Genomic DNA, 14,774 nt, shown 5'->3' on the forward strand with positions numbered 1-14,774 from the left:
TCACCAGCTCTTCCAGCTCCTTCCCTCAGGTAGGCGCTACCGATCAATGCAAACTAGAACCAGCAGACATTCCGACAGCTTCTTCCCTCTTGCGATCAACTTCTTAAACACCTAACCTACAATTCCATTACAACATCCTGGCAATTTTTTGACTTGTGTTCATTGTCATATTTGTGTGAGGCCAATTCTATATTACTCGTGCACTCACTGTAGTAGTCTCGCCACGCTGCACTATTTGCATATCTGTTGTTGACCAATACTGGCCACTCATGCCAGAGTAGCATCCGCTCCATTTGCACACTGATTGAGGAGTATCTGCAACATTTGCACAATCAACATTGTCCCAGATTATCGCGCTACTCGTCACTTTAAACCTCATACACTCCTTGAAGTCTCTGTGCCCTTTTCACAATGGTCATTGCAAGGACTATTGCAATATTAGTAATTCGAACTGCTCTAAGTGCTAGAGGCCTCTGCATCTTTTGCACAATTGTCAAAAAATAATAATAAAAATAAAAAATGTACCTGCATTACCAGACAACTAGCAACCCTTTATTGCTCAGTGACTTTTTTTTTGTCAATGTCTTTAAGTCTCAAAAGTGTTCTCTGTCAATTGACTGTCTGTTGTCGTACTAGAGCGGCTCTAACTACAAATTCCTTGTGTGTTTTTTTTTTTTTGACATACTTGGCAAATACTTGATTCTGATTCTGATTGAACCATATGGATTAGGAATGGGATGTCACTTAAAGTCAGTGTGAGTCAAGGCAGCTGAGCCAATACTTTTAGCAATATAGTGTAGCTGTACACTCACCAACCACGGACCACAACAACTTGGTTAAACGTTACATCGTCTTTGATGGAGATGACGGTAACTCAGAGGATGTGTTTATTTTACCTGATGACGCCAGTGAACACAGTCAGTGGCGAAAATTAAAGTGTCACGAGCTGCCCTGCAGTTTTACTGTTGGAGCCCGGGTGGAGCTTTCCGCCCTCTTGCCCCCCCCTTTCCAGCACCTTCCTCGGCCGCGCACCTGTCACCAATCAGCCCTCGTTACCACCTACTTTTAAGCCTGCCTGAACCCGGAAAACCTTGTCAGAGTATTGAAACTTCTCCTGCAGTACGACGGCTCCCCAGTTACCAAGTAAGCTACGTTATTCCTCGTCATCTTTCTGACCTCCGTGTTTCTCCTTGTCCTCCGTGGATTCCTGTCACCACGCCACTAAGCCAGCCGCCTGTCCTCGTCACCGCCTGCCACACGTTCCCTGCCTCAACAACCATCTCCGTTCCCCCTTTTCAATAAACTTTTCATCACAACCTCTCTGCCTCTGCCTGTTCTTGGGTCCCGTCTGAATCAACACGTTGACAGAAAGCAGCTCTTTATACTACCGCACGTTTGCTTTCTCAGTCGGCTTTGCTCAGCAGCAGCCAAGACGCCACCCAAAAATGACCAACTCAAGCTTCTTCACGCCTGTCATCTTTATTCCCATCTCTGTTTATATTGCTGGTTAATTCCTCTCTCTCCTCATGTCTTTGATCACACGCTGGCTTGAGCGGAAAAGCCTGAACAGCGTTCATCGCTGCTGCGGCTGGTATGGCTGCTACTGTAGCTAATGCTAAAAACACCAGCGAAACTGGGCATATCCCCTTTAGACGTCACTACAATGCTGAAATAACGTTTTGTAAAAATATGTAAATCTGGAAATGATTTTCGAAAGTTGTACCTGATTATGTTACTTACGCCGAAAGAGATCATATAAACCAAACATCATTACAATCAGAGTTCTTTTAAACAACCGCTTATTCACAGTATTTTTTTCCCCTATCCCCTGCTTCAGCCCCCCAAAAATTTGGTAAAAAAATAAATAAAAAAACAAATAAGCACAAACCCGAAATTCCACAATTAGGTGAATCCGCAAATGCCGTACGTCAAATACGCGGGGGTCCACTGTCGAGTGTATTTGAACTATGTGAAGCATGTTGTGAGTCCTCTCTGTGAAAAGTGATTTACAAATAAAATGGACTTACTTCCTTACCTACAAATAAACAGCTTGAAGCAAGCACGCTGAGCCTCTTTTGAGAAGTGCGTGGGCGAATCTTCTTTTCACGTCCTCCAAGTGATGTTACATGATAGTTTCCCACCTTTTGACAGCGAGAGCGTGAGAACATGTCCTAAGGAATACTTAAGTTTTTTTTTTTTTTTTTTTTACAAGTTTGTGGTTTTTGTGTTTAAAGCGTGTTGGGAGGGTCAAACTATATGAAAAATGATACGATCTCTCTATATGGCAGGTTTTCCGGTTGTGGGTCTTGTCTACATGTTGTAGGCCACGTAGACGGGGTCGAGCTGATCAGCGAGAAATCCGTCCCGGAGGTGCATGCGCTGCTTCTGGCCACGCGAGTTGATGGGGATGACGCCGGCGTCGGCGACCACCACCACGCCCACGATCAGGTAGTGCTCCTCCAACACGGCGTTGGTCACTAGCGGCACCACGTCCAATGCCTCTCGCTCCGAAGCCGCCAGCTCCACCACAGCCACCAGCAGGTTGCTCCACGTGAACACCGCACTAGAATAAAAACGCACGCCACACCCACAAAGCGGAAATAAAGAAAAAAAGAAATTTTTTTAAATTTTATTAGAATATTCTTTTTTTCCAAAAAAGTCAATGTTTTAAGAAAAAAATGATAGTAACTGCAACCCTATTTTGAGGAAAAACAAAAAACTAATTTTAATCTTTGTACATAAATGTTTTGTTTTTTTCCTACATTAAAAATGTTCGCAGCACATCCGCCTCACAGTTCTGAGGACCCGGGTTCAAATCCGACCTCACCTGTGTGGAGTTGTTCTCCCCATGCCTGCGTGGGTTTTCTCTGGGTACTCCGGTTTCCTCCCACATCCCAAAAACATGCATGGTAGGTTAATTGAAGACTCTACATTGTCCGTAGGTGTGAATGTGAGTGCGACTGGTTAGTTGTTTATACAACCCGAATTCCAATGAACACGTTGTGTTAAACATAAATAAAAACAGAATACAATGATTTGCAAATCATGTTCAACCTATATTTAATTGACTACACTACAAAGACAAGATATTTAATGTTCAATCTGATCAACTTTATTGTAAATAATCATTGACTTAGAATTTTGTGGCTGCAACACGTTCCAAAAAAGCTGGGACAGGTGGCAAAAAAGACTGAGAAAGTTGAGGAATGCTCATCAAACACCTGTTTGGAACATCCCACAGGTGAACAGGATAACTGGGAACAGGTGGGTGCCATGATTGGGTATAAAAAGGAGCTACCCTGAAATGCTCAGTCATTCACAAGCAAAGATGGGGCGAGGTTCACCTCTTTGTGAACAAGTGCGTGAGAAAATAGTCAAACAGTTTAAGGACAATGTTCCTCAACGTACAATTGCAAGGAATTTAGGGATTTCATCATCTACGGTCAATAATATCATCATAACGTTCAGAGAATCTGGAGCAATCACTGCATGTAAGCAGCAAGCCCGAAAACCAACATTGAATGCCCGTGACCTTCGATCCCTCAGGCGGCACTGCATCAAAAACCGACATCAACGTGTAAAGGATATCACCACATTCTTTCAGGAACACTTCAGAAAACCAATGTCAGTAAATACACTTTGGCGCTACATCTGTAAGTGTAACTTGAAACTCTACTATGCAAAGCAAAAGCCATTTATCAACAACACCCAGAAACGCCGCCGGCTTCTCTGAGCCCGAGCTCATCTAAGATGGACTGATGCAAAGTGGAAAAGTGTTCTGTGGGCCGACGAGTCCATATTTCAAATTGTCTTTGGAAATTGTGGACGTCGTGTCCTCCGGGCCAAAGAGGAAAAGAACCATCCGAACTGTTAAGGACACAAAGTTCAAAAGCCAGCATCTGTGATGGGGTATGGGGCTGTGTTAGTGCCAATGGCATGGGTCTGTGAAGGCACCATTTATGCTGAAAGGTACATACAGGTTTCGGAGAAACATATGCTGCCATCCAAGCAACGTTTTTTTCATGGACGCCCCTGCTTATTTCAGCAAGACAATGGCAAACCACATTCTGCACGTGTTACAACAGCGTGGCTTCGTAGTAAAAGAGTACGAGACTGGCCTGAGACCCCAAACTGTTGAACAGCTGAAGCTGTACATCAAGCAAGAATGGGAAAGAATTCCACCTACAAAGCTTCAACAATTAGTGTCCTCAGTTCCCAAACGTTTATTGGAAAAAAAAAAAAAAAAAGGTGATGTAACACAGTGGTAAACATGACCCTGTCCCAGCTTTTTTTGGAACGTGTTGCAGCCATAAAATTCTAAATTAATGATTATTTGCTAAAAACAATAAAGTTTATCAGTTTGAAAATTAAATATCTTGTCTTTGTAGTGTATTCAATTAAATATAGGCTGAACATAATTTGTAAAACGTATTCTGTTTTTATTTGTTTAACACAATGTCCCAACTTCATTGGAATTGGGGTTCTACGTGTCCTGCGATTGTCTGACAACCAGTTCAGGGTGTACCCCGCCACTCGCCCAAAGATAGCTGGGATAGGCTCCAGCACGGCCGCGACCCTTGTGAGGATAAGTGGTATGGAAAATGGATGGATGGACAAAAAATCTTATTTTACAAATATTATGCAATTAAGAAAAACATTTGTAACCTGAGATTAAAGTCAGCAAAAGATATTATGACAAAGCATACATTTTTTTACCATGAATGCAATTCATGGAAACAATGAGTCCCAGCCCTGGAACAAGTTCCTGCAACCTATAACTAGACTTTACACCGATCTGATTGGCTTGATTGGTATCCGCCGATAATTAGCCGATCCGATCGCTCCACAAAAGACATTTACTCCACGTCAGCGTCGTGTACCGATCCAAAAGCTAGTTTATTTTTAGCCTTTTCACGCGTCTTATGATGTAGTACTGTAACTATCTGACGCCCAATAAAGTTTTATTTAAATCTTGTAGGTGAAAAAACATTCGGTGATGTGGGACTTTTTTGCGTTGCCTCAGACAGACAACACAGAATGCCTGGATCAGACTACGAGACAAATTGCACACAATTGCACTATGTCAGACTACTGCAATAAAATCTTGTATTCCGATACCACCGCATCTGTATATACAGTGGGTATGGAAAGTATTCAGACCCTTTAAAATATTTCACTCTTTGTTATATTGCAGCCATTTGCTAAAATAAGTTTTCATGTTTTCCTCATTAATGTACACACAGCAAACCCATATTGACAGAAAAAATGCAATTGTTGAAATTTTATTCAAAAAGAAAAACTGAAATATCACACAGCCATTCAGACCCTTTGCTCAGTATTTAGTAGAAGCCCCCTTTTGAGCTAATACAGCCACGAGTCTTTTTGGGAATGATGCAACAAGTTTTTCACACCTGGATTTGGGAATCCTCTGCCATTCTTCCTTGCAGAACCTCTCCACTTCTGTCAAGTTGGATGGTGAACGTTGGTGGACAGCCATTTTAAGGTCTCTCCAGAGATGCTCAATTGGGTTTAAGTCCGTCCTCTGGCTGGGCCATTCAAGAACAGTCACTGAGTTGTTCTGAAGCCACTCCTTCGTTATTTTTAGCTGTGTATTTAGGGTCAGTGTCTTGTTGGAAGGTGAACCTTCGCCCCAGTCTGAGGTCCTGACCACTCTGGAGAAGGTTTTCGCCCAGGATATCCCTGTACTTGGCCGCATTCATCTTTCCTTCGATTGCAACCAGTCGTCCTGTCCCTGCAGCTGAAAAACACCCCCACAGCATGCTGCTGCCACCACCATCCTTCACTGTTGGGACTGTATTGGACAGGTGATGAGCCGTGCCTGGTTTTCTCTACACATACCGCTGAGAATTAAGGACAAAAAGTTCTATCTTGGTCTCATCAGACCAGAGAAAGCAAACTCCATGCGGCCTTTCATGTGTCTTGCACTGAGGAGAGGCTTCCGTCGGGCCACTCTCCCATAAAGCCACGACTGGTGGAGGGCTGCAGTGATGGTAGACTTTCTAGAACTTTCTCCCATCTCCCGACTGCATCTTTGGAGCTCAGCTGCAGTGATCTTTGGGTTCTTCTTTACCTCTTTCACCAAGGCCAGCTCTAGGAAAAGGTTCTGATTAAATGTCTTCCATTTAAGGATTATGGAGGCCAGTGCGCTCTTAGGAACCTTTAAGTGCAGCAGAAATTATTTTGCAACCTTGGCCAGATCTGTGCCTTGCCACAATTCTAGCTCTGGGCTCTGCAGGCAGTTCCTTTGACCTCATGATTCTCATTTGCTCTGACATGCACTGTGAGCTGTAAGGTCTTATATAGACAGGGGTGTGGCTTTCCTAATCAAGTCCAATCAGTATAATCAAACACAACTGGACTCCAATGAAGGTGTAGAACCCTCTCAAGGATGATCAGAAGAAATGGACAGCACCCGAGTTAAATATACATATGAGTGTCACAGCAAAGGGTCTGAATACTTATGGCTGTGTGATATTTTAGTTTTTAATAAATCTGCAAAAGATTTCAACAATTCCATTTTTTCTGTCAATATGGGGTGCTGTGTGTACATTAATGAGGAAAAAATGAATTTAAATGATTTTAGCAAATGGCTGCAATATAAGAAAGAGTGAAAAATTTAAGGGGGTCTGAATACTTTCCATACCCACTGTATCGAGTGTTAATACCTATGCCCGGTAGGCCCAATAGAAGACGTCGTGCGAGGTCATGTGACTTTCTTGTTTAGTTTGATCGATGAACTAGACTTAAACGTCACTAGCGCTTAAATTAGATTGGCGCAAACAGCGCCCACTGCGGAAGTCGTAGTCTCGCGCATGAAAGAGTTGATCAATAAGAAATAATTGATAAATAAAAGTGGCGAGTGACATTTAGATCATTGTAACGGAGTTTATATTTATTTATTTTAATAACCGAAAATCCATTCTTAGGGGAATAAAACTGTATATTTCTAGAGGAATTTTTTTTTTTTTATTTCAATTTAATTTGATGGGAATGAAGAGGATTTTTTCCGTGTGTGCGTGTGTGTGTTTTTGCTGACCACTCAGTGATGCTCTTGTGTGTCCTGATGACGGATGTCTCGATGTCGACGGGGTGGTACCGCATCCCCCGCAGCTCCATGGCCTCCTCCAAGGCGCCCACCACGTAAAGCGCGTCGTGACGCTCTGCACACGCACACACAAAGGTCACAAGTCAAATACGTGACTTGAGTGGTCGCATTCAAAATGTCCCCTTGACATTTGAGAGCGCACATCCTCGTTACGCTGAGCTGGAGTCTGTTCCAGTGGACGGTGGGCGAGAGGTAGGCGGGGTACCCCCGGACTGGTCGCCTGTCACTCACAGGACATAATGAACTGGTCGCCAGTCAATGTCAGGACATGTACAGACAAACAACGGACTGGTCGCCAGCCATTGTCAGTGCACATATGGACAAACAAGCATTTTCACTTGTTAACTGTTTCTTGTTGTTCAACGAGGCCAACATATTTTTGTTTACGTGGAAGGAAGTGAAGATTGGAACCCAGACCCTCAGAACTGCGAGGCAGACGTGCCAACCACTAGTGGACTACATCACCTATTCAAAACAGAGAACAGCCTCCGACGGGTGCTGACCTCCGTTGGCGTCAGTGAGTTGCGTCCTGCGCAGAAAGCCCAGGTAACCCGTCCGGGCCCAGACGCTGTGCGTGTCTCCGAAGCTGAGTCTGGACGTGAAATGATCGGAGCGCAGAGCCTCATCCCCATACACGCTCAGGTATCCGCTCGAGTTGTGACCGCTCTGAACCCAAATCTGCGTAAAAAACAGTCAAACCGCGCCCAGTCGTCATTAGGGAGAATGAGGGAATGATTCCCAACACAGCCTATGAAAAGATCAACACTTCAGCTGCTTTTCACTTGTGAGACCACTTTTTGTATAGCTGGACCGAGATAGTTACTAAAATGTTCACTGAAAATCCCTTTGTAGTGATTAGGGAGTCAGGAATAAGTGAATGAATCTGAACGCAGCGATTGCGTTGTTCTGTGTCATTCCATCCATTCATTCCATTTTCCAAACCGCTTATCCTCACTAGGTTCGCGGGCGTGCTGGAGCCTATCCCAGCTGACTCCGGGCGAGAGGTGTGGGGTACACCTCGAACTGGTCGCCAGCCAATCGCAGGGCACTTGGTATCATTTATCATTCCCAACTCCCAAATCACTACATTGGGATTTTTATATAGTGGACCTAGATAGTTCCTAAAAAGTCCACTCAAACAAATATCTAGTGATTAAGGAGTAAGGAATGAGTGAAAGATTCAAAATGCGAAGGTGAAAAAGCGAGAGAGTGGAAAAATTCCCTACCCTAAATTATTTTTCAAGAGATTTTGGCCCATTAAAGAATTAAAAACGTACCTCTCCCAGGTGAGACTCTCCCATTGGTCCCTTGGTCTCCGGGTTGGCGATGATGATTCGAACGCCAGGAAGGATCTGAGTAAGGAATGCAAAATATGGCCTGTCAACATCTCCCATTTATTGGAGCAAAAATCCAATTCCATATTTGAACTGATTTTTTTTTTCCCCCTACGCTTTCCGTAAAAGCAAGTAATAATGACATTAATCACATCAAATTCGGGTTATTTCCGGCCTTCTGGGATTTGTTTTGTTTCTCCTGATGCCAAATAAACTTGGAAACTATTTTTCCCCCTCAGCATTAACTAGTAAAAAGTCATAATCTTACGACAATCAATTCAGATGTTTTCTATTGAACTTCAGTCGCAATATTCTGAGATAAAAATCTTAAAATGAGTATGTCAGAGTCATGGTTTTTGTCGAGAAATAACGTTTTAATCTTACAAGAATAAAGCCAGATTTTCTTTTGAAATAAAGGTCTTTTTTTTCGATGAAGAAAATGTAAATCACTTTTCTGAAAATTAAAACTAATTCATTAATCAGATTATTAGGAAAATAAAGATGCATTTTTTTTTCAAGACAGAACGTTTTTGGTTTTGTTTTTTCCAGAAAAAAAATCTATTATTTTGTGAAGAAACCTTTTTTCAATTAGAAAAAGGTCATAATGTTATATATATAAAAAGAGAGAGAGAGAGATTTCAGAAGTCACAATTTTCTGAGATAAAATAAAATATAATGCCAACCGCTGAATGAGAAGAAGTGAAGCAGCGTTGCTCGTGGTCAGTTTTGGAGATTAAAAAAAAAAAAGTCGGCACTAGAAGATGCCAGGTGTGTTATAGCTCTGCTGTATGGGATCACTCTGCATTACGGTCACGGCGATAAAAAAAAAAAGAGTCATTGACAACAGCTTATAAACATTAAAAAAAAGAGAGAGAAAATAAAAGTACAATTAATACAGCGTACAGTGCAAGAAATATAATTTAAAAGAGCATGAGGGGGGAAAAACAAGTTTTTTAGCTGGACTTAAAAATATTCACACTTGGGGCTGACGTCACTTCTGTTGGCAACTTATTCCATTTGTGTGCAGCATAATAGCTAAATGCTGCTTCACCATGTTTGCTTTGGACTCTGTGCTCCAACTATTTGACCTGAGTCTGTTGATCTCACTGGGTTTATATACCATTTGCATTTCTTTCATGTATTCAGGACGGAAACCATTTAGTGATTTATAGACCAGTAGCGCTCCAGCACGCCTGCGACCCTAGTGAGGAGAAGCGGCTCAGAAAATGGATGGATGGATAGACCAGTAGCAGAACTTTAAAATCTATTCTAAAGCTGACTGCGAGCCACTGTAAAGACTTTCGAATTAGAGTAATATGCTCTGACTTCTTTGTTCTGGTCAGGACCCGAGCTCCAGCATTCTGAATGAGCAGCAGTTGTTTAATGCTCTTTTTGGGGAGTCCAGTCAGAAGACCATTACAATAGTCAAGTCTACTTGAGATAAAAGCATGGATGTGCTTCTCCTTGTCTGCTTGGCACATGCAAGCCTTCACTCTGGATATGTTCTTCAGATGGTAGAAGGCAGTTTTCGTAATTGATTTGATATCACTGTTGAAAGTCAGGTCGGAATCTATCAGAACACCAAGGTTTCAGACTTGGTCTTTGGTTTTTACAGAGAGTGCCTCCAGGTATTTACTAACAGCAATCCTCTTTTCTTTATTGCCAAAAACAATTATCTTAGTTTTGTTGTGGTTTAATTGAAGAAAAATTTGGCTCATCCAGTTATTTATCTGTTTTAGACAGTGACACAACACCTCAATTGAACTGTAGTCATCTGGAGACACTGCTAGATATAACCGTGTGTCATCTGCATAGCTATGCTAGTCAAAATGTAAGTTCTGAAGAATTTGTCCCAAGGGTAGCATATACAGCCTGAACAGGTGGTGTCCAAGAACTGACCATTGAGGAATCCCATAGGTCATTGACATTCGTTGAGATTGAACACTCACCTTCCCAGACTCCATCAGGGGCAAACTGTGAGGTGATCCCCTCTCGACTAGTCTCACCCTGAAACAACAACAAACAAACATTTGACAACTTTTCAATTAGCGTGTTAGCGTTAGCTGGCGTGGTTTATTGCACCTGTCGTGACGCAGCGCCCTCATGTCCACGAAGACGGTGGTCGGGTCGGGACTAGACGTTCCCTAAGGAGAACGCACACACACAATTAACACAAAAAGAATGCTGTTGTCATAGTTACTGTTGAAACAACGGGGGGGGAGGAAGAGGAGGTAGTTAGTTACTGATGGATGTGGAGACAAGCGATTTGTTGTCATGGCTACAGACGTCGATGGAGAAAAGAGTTGGAGACAAGTGGATTTCGTGGCCATGGTTACCAATCATGAAGGCGGCTGGGAAGGTGTCATTATGTTGTCATGGTTACACATGAAGCAAGAAAGATGGAAGTATGTCAGTGAATTTTGAATGAATTCTGAATTCTGTGGTTACCGACCATGATGGAGGCAGATATGACTGTATTTGGTTGTCATGGTTACAGATTCTGATGAGACAAGTGTAAGCTGTGTTGTCATGGTTACAGATGAAGCGAGAGGAGGCAGGATACAACTGGATTTTGTTGTCATGGTTAATTAATCCAAGAGAGGCAGATATGAGTATATTTGGTTGTCATGGTTACAGATGAAACAAGACGAGACAAGATGTAAGTAGATTTTGTTCCCGTGGTTACAGATGATGAGGGAGGCGGGAAAAGTGTCGTCATGTCATCATGTTTCCGGATAAAACCAAGCGAGGAGGAAGAAGGCCGCAAGCGTATTTGGTTGTCATGGTTACTGATGGCGACGGCGACGAACTCAAGGTGGCAGGGCGGCGCGCTCACCTGGAGGCAGACGGCCATGTTGACGCGGCATCCAAAGGCGGTGCTAACTGCTCGCGAGTGAAGGCCGAGGTCCCTGAAGAGCTTGGAGAAGGATTGCGTCAGAGACGTCCGGGGGCGCTCCTCGGCCACCACCACGCATGTCCGCACACGGGACAAGTCCACACCGCGACTCTGACAGACGACACACCCCGCAAGGTCACACGCTTGCGGGACAGCCAATGGCAAGTCAGGGCACTTATAGGCAAAGAAGGCAGCGGTCGCCAACGTGTGAAGCGGGTTCCGCCGGTCACCTTGAGCGTGTCCGTCTGCAGTCCGACCCCTTTGGTGCTGATCTCCATGACGCTGTACGAACAGAACGTGTCTCGCACTTTGTGGTGGCTGATGGCCCAAAGCCACAATGACGCGTTGGCCTCCAGCTCGCACGGCGGGATCAGGATGGACTGGTGGCCCGAGTACACGCTAAGCACACGGACGCGACACACGTTAACACACGCTCGCTCACTCTGCACGACACACACACGCACAAACAAAAACATTTACACAGGAACACACATCTACAGCACATTCAAAACACACATTTACACAACACACACACATTCAAAACATACATCACACACACATGCAACACAAAGAAACACATTCAAAATACACAAACACACTCCGAAATGCACATGTACAACACACGCACGTACAACACAAACAAAAAACATACAAATACAACACAAAGAAACATACAAAACTCACAGACAACACAAAGAAACAAGCACACACAACACAAATAAACACACAAAGACACGCATTCAATGCACAGAAACACACGTGTATAATTATAACACAACACATAAAAACACCTGCAAAGGCACCAGAGGACGAAGCCCAGGCCACAGTATGGGTCGAGGCAGATGGCGACCTCTCGGGACGGGTACAGCTCGCACTGAAGCTTCACGGAGCGACACAAGGCACTGGTGGCCGCGTGAGACATCTGAACACACGTGTGCGTGTTAATAGCAGGTTGGCAGGGGAACATACATGATGGGGTTATGACTCGCATGTTTATGACATGTACAAGTGGTCGCAGGCTGATGTTTAGCGTGCTTGAGCAGTCACAAGTTTGAGTCATCACAAGTTAGTGTGCACCCGATTTTGGTTGTTGTGAATGTGCAAGAGTGTAAATATTTCTGTGTGTGTACGCTTATGTGTGTGAGTTGAGTGTGTGTGCAAGTGAAACTGTGCATGTGTTTGTGTGTGTGCGTGTGAAAATGCATGTGAGTGATTTGCGTGAATGTGTGTGTGTGTATCATGTGTGAGTGTTTCTGTGTGTGTGTGAAAATGTGCATACTTTTGTGCGTAGGTGTGTGTGCGCGTGTATGAAAGCGCACGTGTGCGTGCATGGATCAGGATGTGGGTGTCTGTGCGTGCAGGCGTGTGTTTGCAAGCGTTTGTGTTTAAGTGCGTGTGTGTGAAAGTTTGTGTGTGCATATGTTCACATGTATTTCAGATATTTACATTAGTGTTAATTAACATATTGCCATGTTTACTCATATTTGTGATGACATGCTGGCGTCTTTCAATGTTGAGTGTTATCAAGTTAGTGTGTTTGCATGTTCAGATGTTGTTCATACGTGTTTATGTCTTATCAATTTGGTCCCCAACAAGCATGTTTACATTCTAGCAAGTTTGCATTAACATGTTGATTACATGTTTACAGGTCGACATGTGTTTTGATTTTGGTGTATTAACAAGTTAGCGTGTTTGTTTATGCTTCAGTGTTCCGTGTGCAAATGTTCACGTGTATTTACTGTACATTAGTGTTTACATGTTGCCGTGCTTACTCATATTTGTGGTGACGTTAGCGTCTTTACACTTTGTGCGTTATCCAGTTAATGTGTTCGCACGTTCACGTGTTTGTTGCATAGTCACAGTTTTGAGTGGTCACATTTCAACAAGTTGGCATGTACACATTAGCATGTTTATAACATGGTCTGAGGTTGACTTGTTTACAATTTGGGTTATTACCACTTAGTGTGTTTTCCTTTTGGCTACATGCTTTGTATGTGTGGGTGTGTGTCCGTCTTCATGCGTGTACATGTGTGTGCGTGTACTTTGACTCCAGCTAGCATGCCGGTGGTGGACACGCTGAAGTCCAAGTACGCTAGCGTGTCAGGATTGGAAGGTTTGTACAGCACAGGAGCTTTCCTCTTTGGCAAATCATCTAAAACACATACACACAAAGTGTCATTATGTTGTTGTTTTATCATCAACATGCATGTGGCATGTTGTGTGTTAGCATGTACCTGTGTCCAGGACGGGTGGCCACGTGCGCATGTCCACGGTGGCCGACGCTTCTTTGGACCTGAGCAGTTTGGAGATGACCTGCGTTGTCAGCACGCATACAGAACGACTCACCTACAACATACAGCACGTTATACACATGGAGCACTTAAATGTAACACAACATACAACATGATAAACGTGCACCAGCAGTTATAACGTAATAGCTAACAACATAATTAAAGTTTAACAACTGCAAATGCAGTGATATAAAGAAAGCATGTGTAAACTGGCACGTATGTAGTACAACTTGTAACACAGAGCTAAACAACACAATGACATACTCGTAACATGGCATGTAGTATGTTAGTATGTAGTACCTAAATGGCCTGTAGGTAGGACAAACATGAATACAGTCCAAACACATAGCAGTAACATGTATGTAATATTAGCATCTAGAAATCACCTTATAACAAGTAGTAAAGCACTTAACTACATATAACCATGTATTTAGCATGTTTACAAGGATTTATGAACATCAGTCTTCTTTTCCTTTTGTCTTGTCCCGTTGCGGGTCACCACAGCGTGTCATCCTTTTCCATGCAAGCTTATCTGGATCCTCCTCTCTAACACCAACTGCCCTCATGTCTTCACTCATTACATCTATCAACCTTTTCTTTGGTCTTCCTCGAACTCTCTTGCCTGGCAGCTCCATCCTCATCATGCTTCGACCAATATACTGACTCTCTCTCCTGTGGACGTGTCCAAACCGTCGAAGTCTGCTCTCTCTCAATTTGTCTCCAAAACATCTAAACTTGGCCGCCCCTCTAATGAGCTCATTTCTGATTTTATCCAACCTGCTCACTACTACAGAGAACCTCAACATCTTCATTCCCGCCACCTCCAGCTCTGCTTCCTGTTGTCTCTTCAGTGCCACTGTCTCTAATCCGTACATCATGGCTGGCCTCACCACTGTTTTATAAACTTTGCCCTTCATCATAGCAGAGACTCTTCTGTCACAAAACACACCTGACACCTTCCTCCACCTGTTCGGACCCATTTCTTCACTTCCTGACCACACTCACCATTGCTCTGGACGGTTGACCCCAAGTATTTAAAGTCCTCCACTCTTGCTCTCTCTTCTTCCTGTAGCCTCACTCTTCCTCCTCCACCCCTCTCATTCATGCACATATATTCTGTCTTACTT

General features: G+C 43.4%; 1 protein-coding gene across 4 annotated transcripts in view; it reads right to left on the minus strand.

Annotated features, from left to right (window-relative positions):
- Positions 1-14,774, minus strand: part of dip2cb (disco-interacting protein 2 homolog Cb) — a 113,821-nt gene that overhangs the window by 4,973 nt on the left and 94,074 nt on the right. Inside the window, exons 27-38 of one of the 4 annotated variants that reach the window (XM_061796707.1) lie at positions 13,591-13,702; positions 13,399-13,508; positions 12,148-12,278; positions 11,587-11,755; positions 11,297-11,467; positions 10,543-10,604; positions 10,410-10,467; positions 8,404-8,478; positions 7,630-7,804; positions 7,058-7,181; positions 5,412-6,111; positions 2,425-2,563 (exon numbers count right to left, since the gene is read on the minus strand). In XM_061796707.1, coding sequence (XP_061652691.1) covers position 6,111; positions 7,058-7,181; positions 7,630-7,804; positions 8,404-8,478; positions 10,410-10,467; positions 10,543-10,604; positions 11,297-11,467; positions 11,587-11,755; positions 12,148-12,278; positions 13,399-13,508; positions 13,591-13,702 — 1,188 coding nt within the window. In that variant the 3' untranslated portion in view covers positions 2,425-2,563; positions 5,412-6,110. Of the gene's footprint in view, positions 1-2,035; positions 2,564-5,411; positions 6,112-7,057; positions 7,182-7,591; positions 7,805-8,403; positions 8,479-10,409; positions 10,468-10,542; positions 10,605-11,296; positions 11,500-11,586; positions 11,756-12,147; positions 12,279-13,398; positions 13,509-13,590; positions 13,703-14,774 lie in introns of those variants that run through there. The other 3 variants (XM_061796706.1, XM_061796708.1, XM_061796709.1) reach the window with 3 other exon arrangements.

Source organism: Phyllopteryx taeniolatus, chromosome 14 (genome assembly GCF_024500385.1).
Source record: "Phyllopteryx taeniolatus isolate TA_2022b chromosome 14, UOR_Ptae_1.2, whole genome shotgun sequence".
NCBI lineage: Eukaryota > Metazoa > Chordata > Actinopteri > Syngnathiformes > Syngnathidae > Phyllopteryx > Phyllopteryx taeniolatus.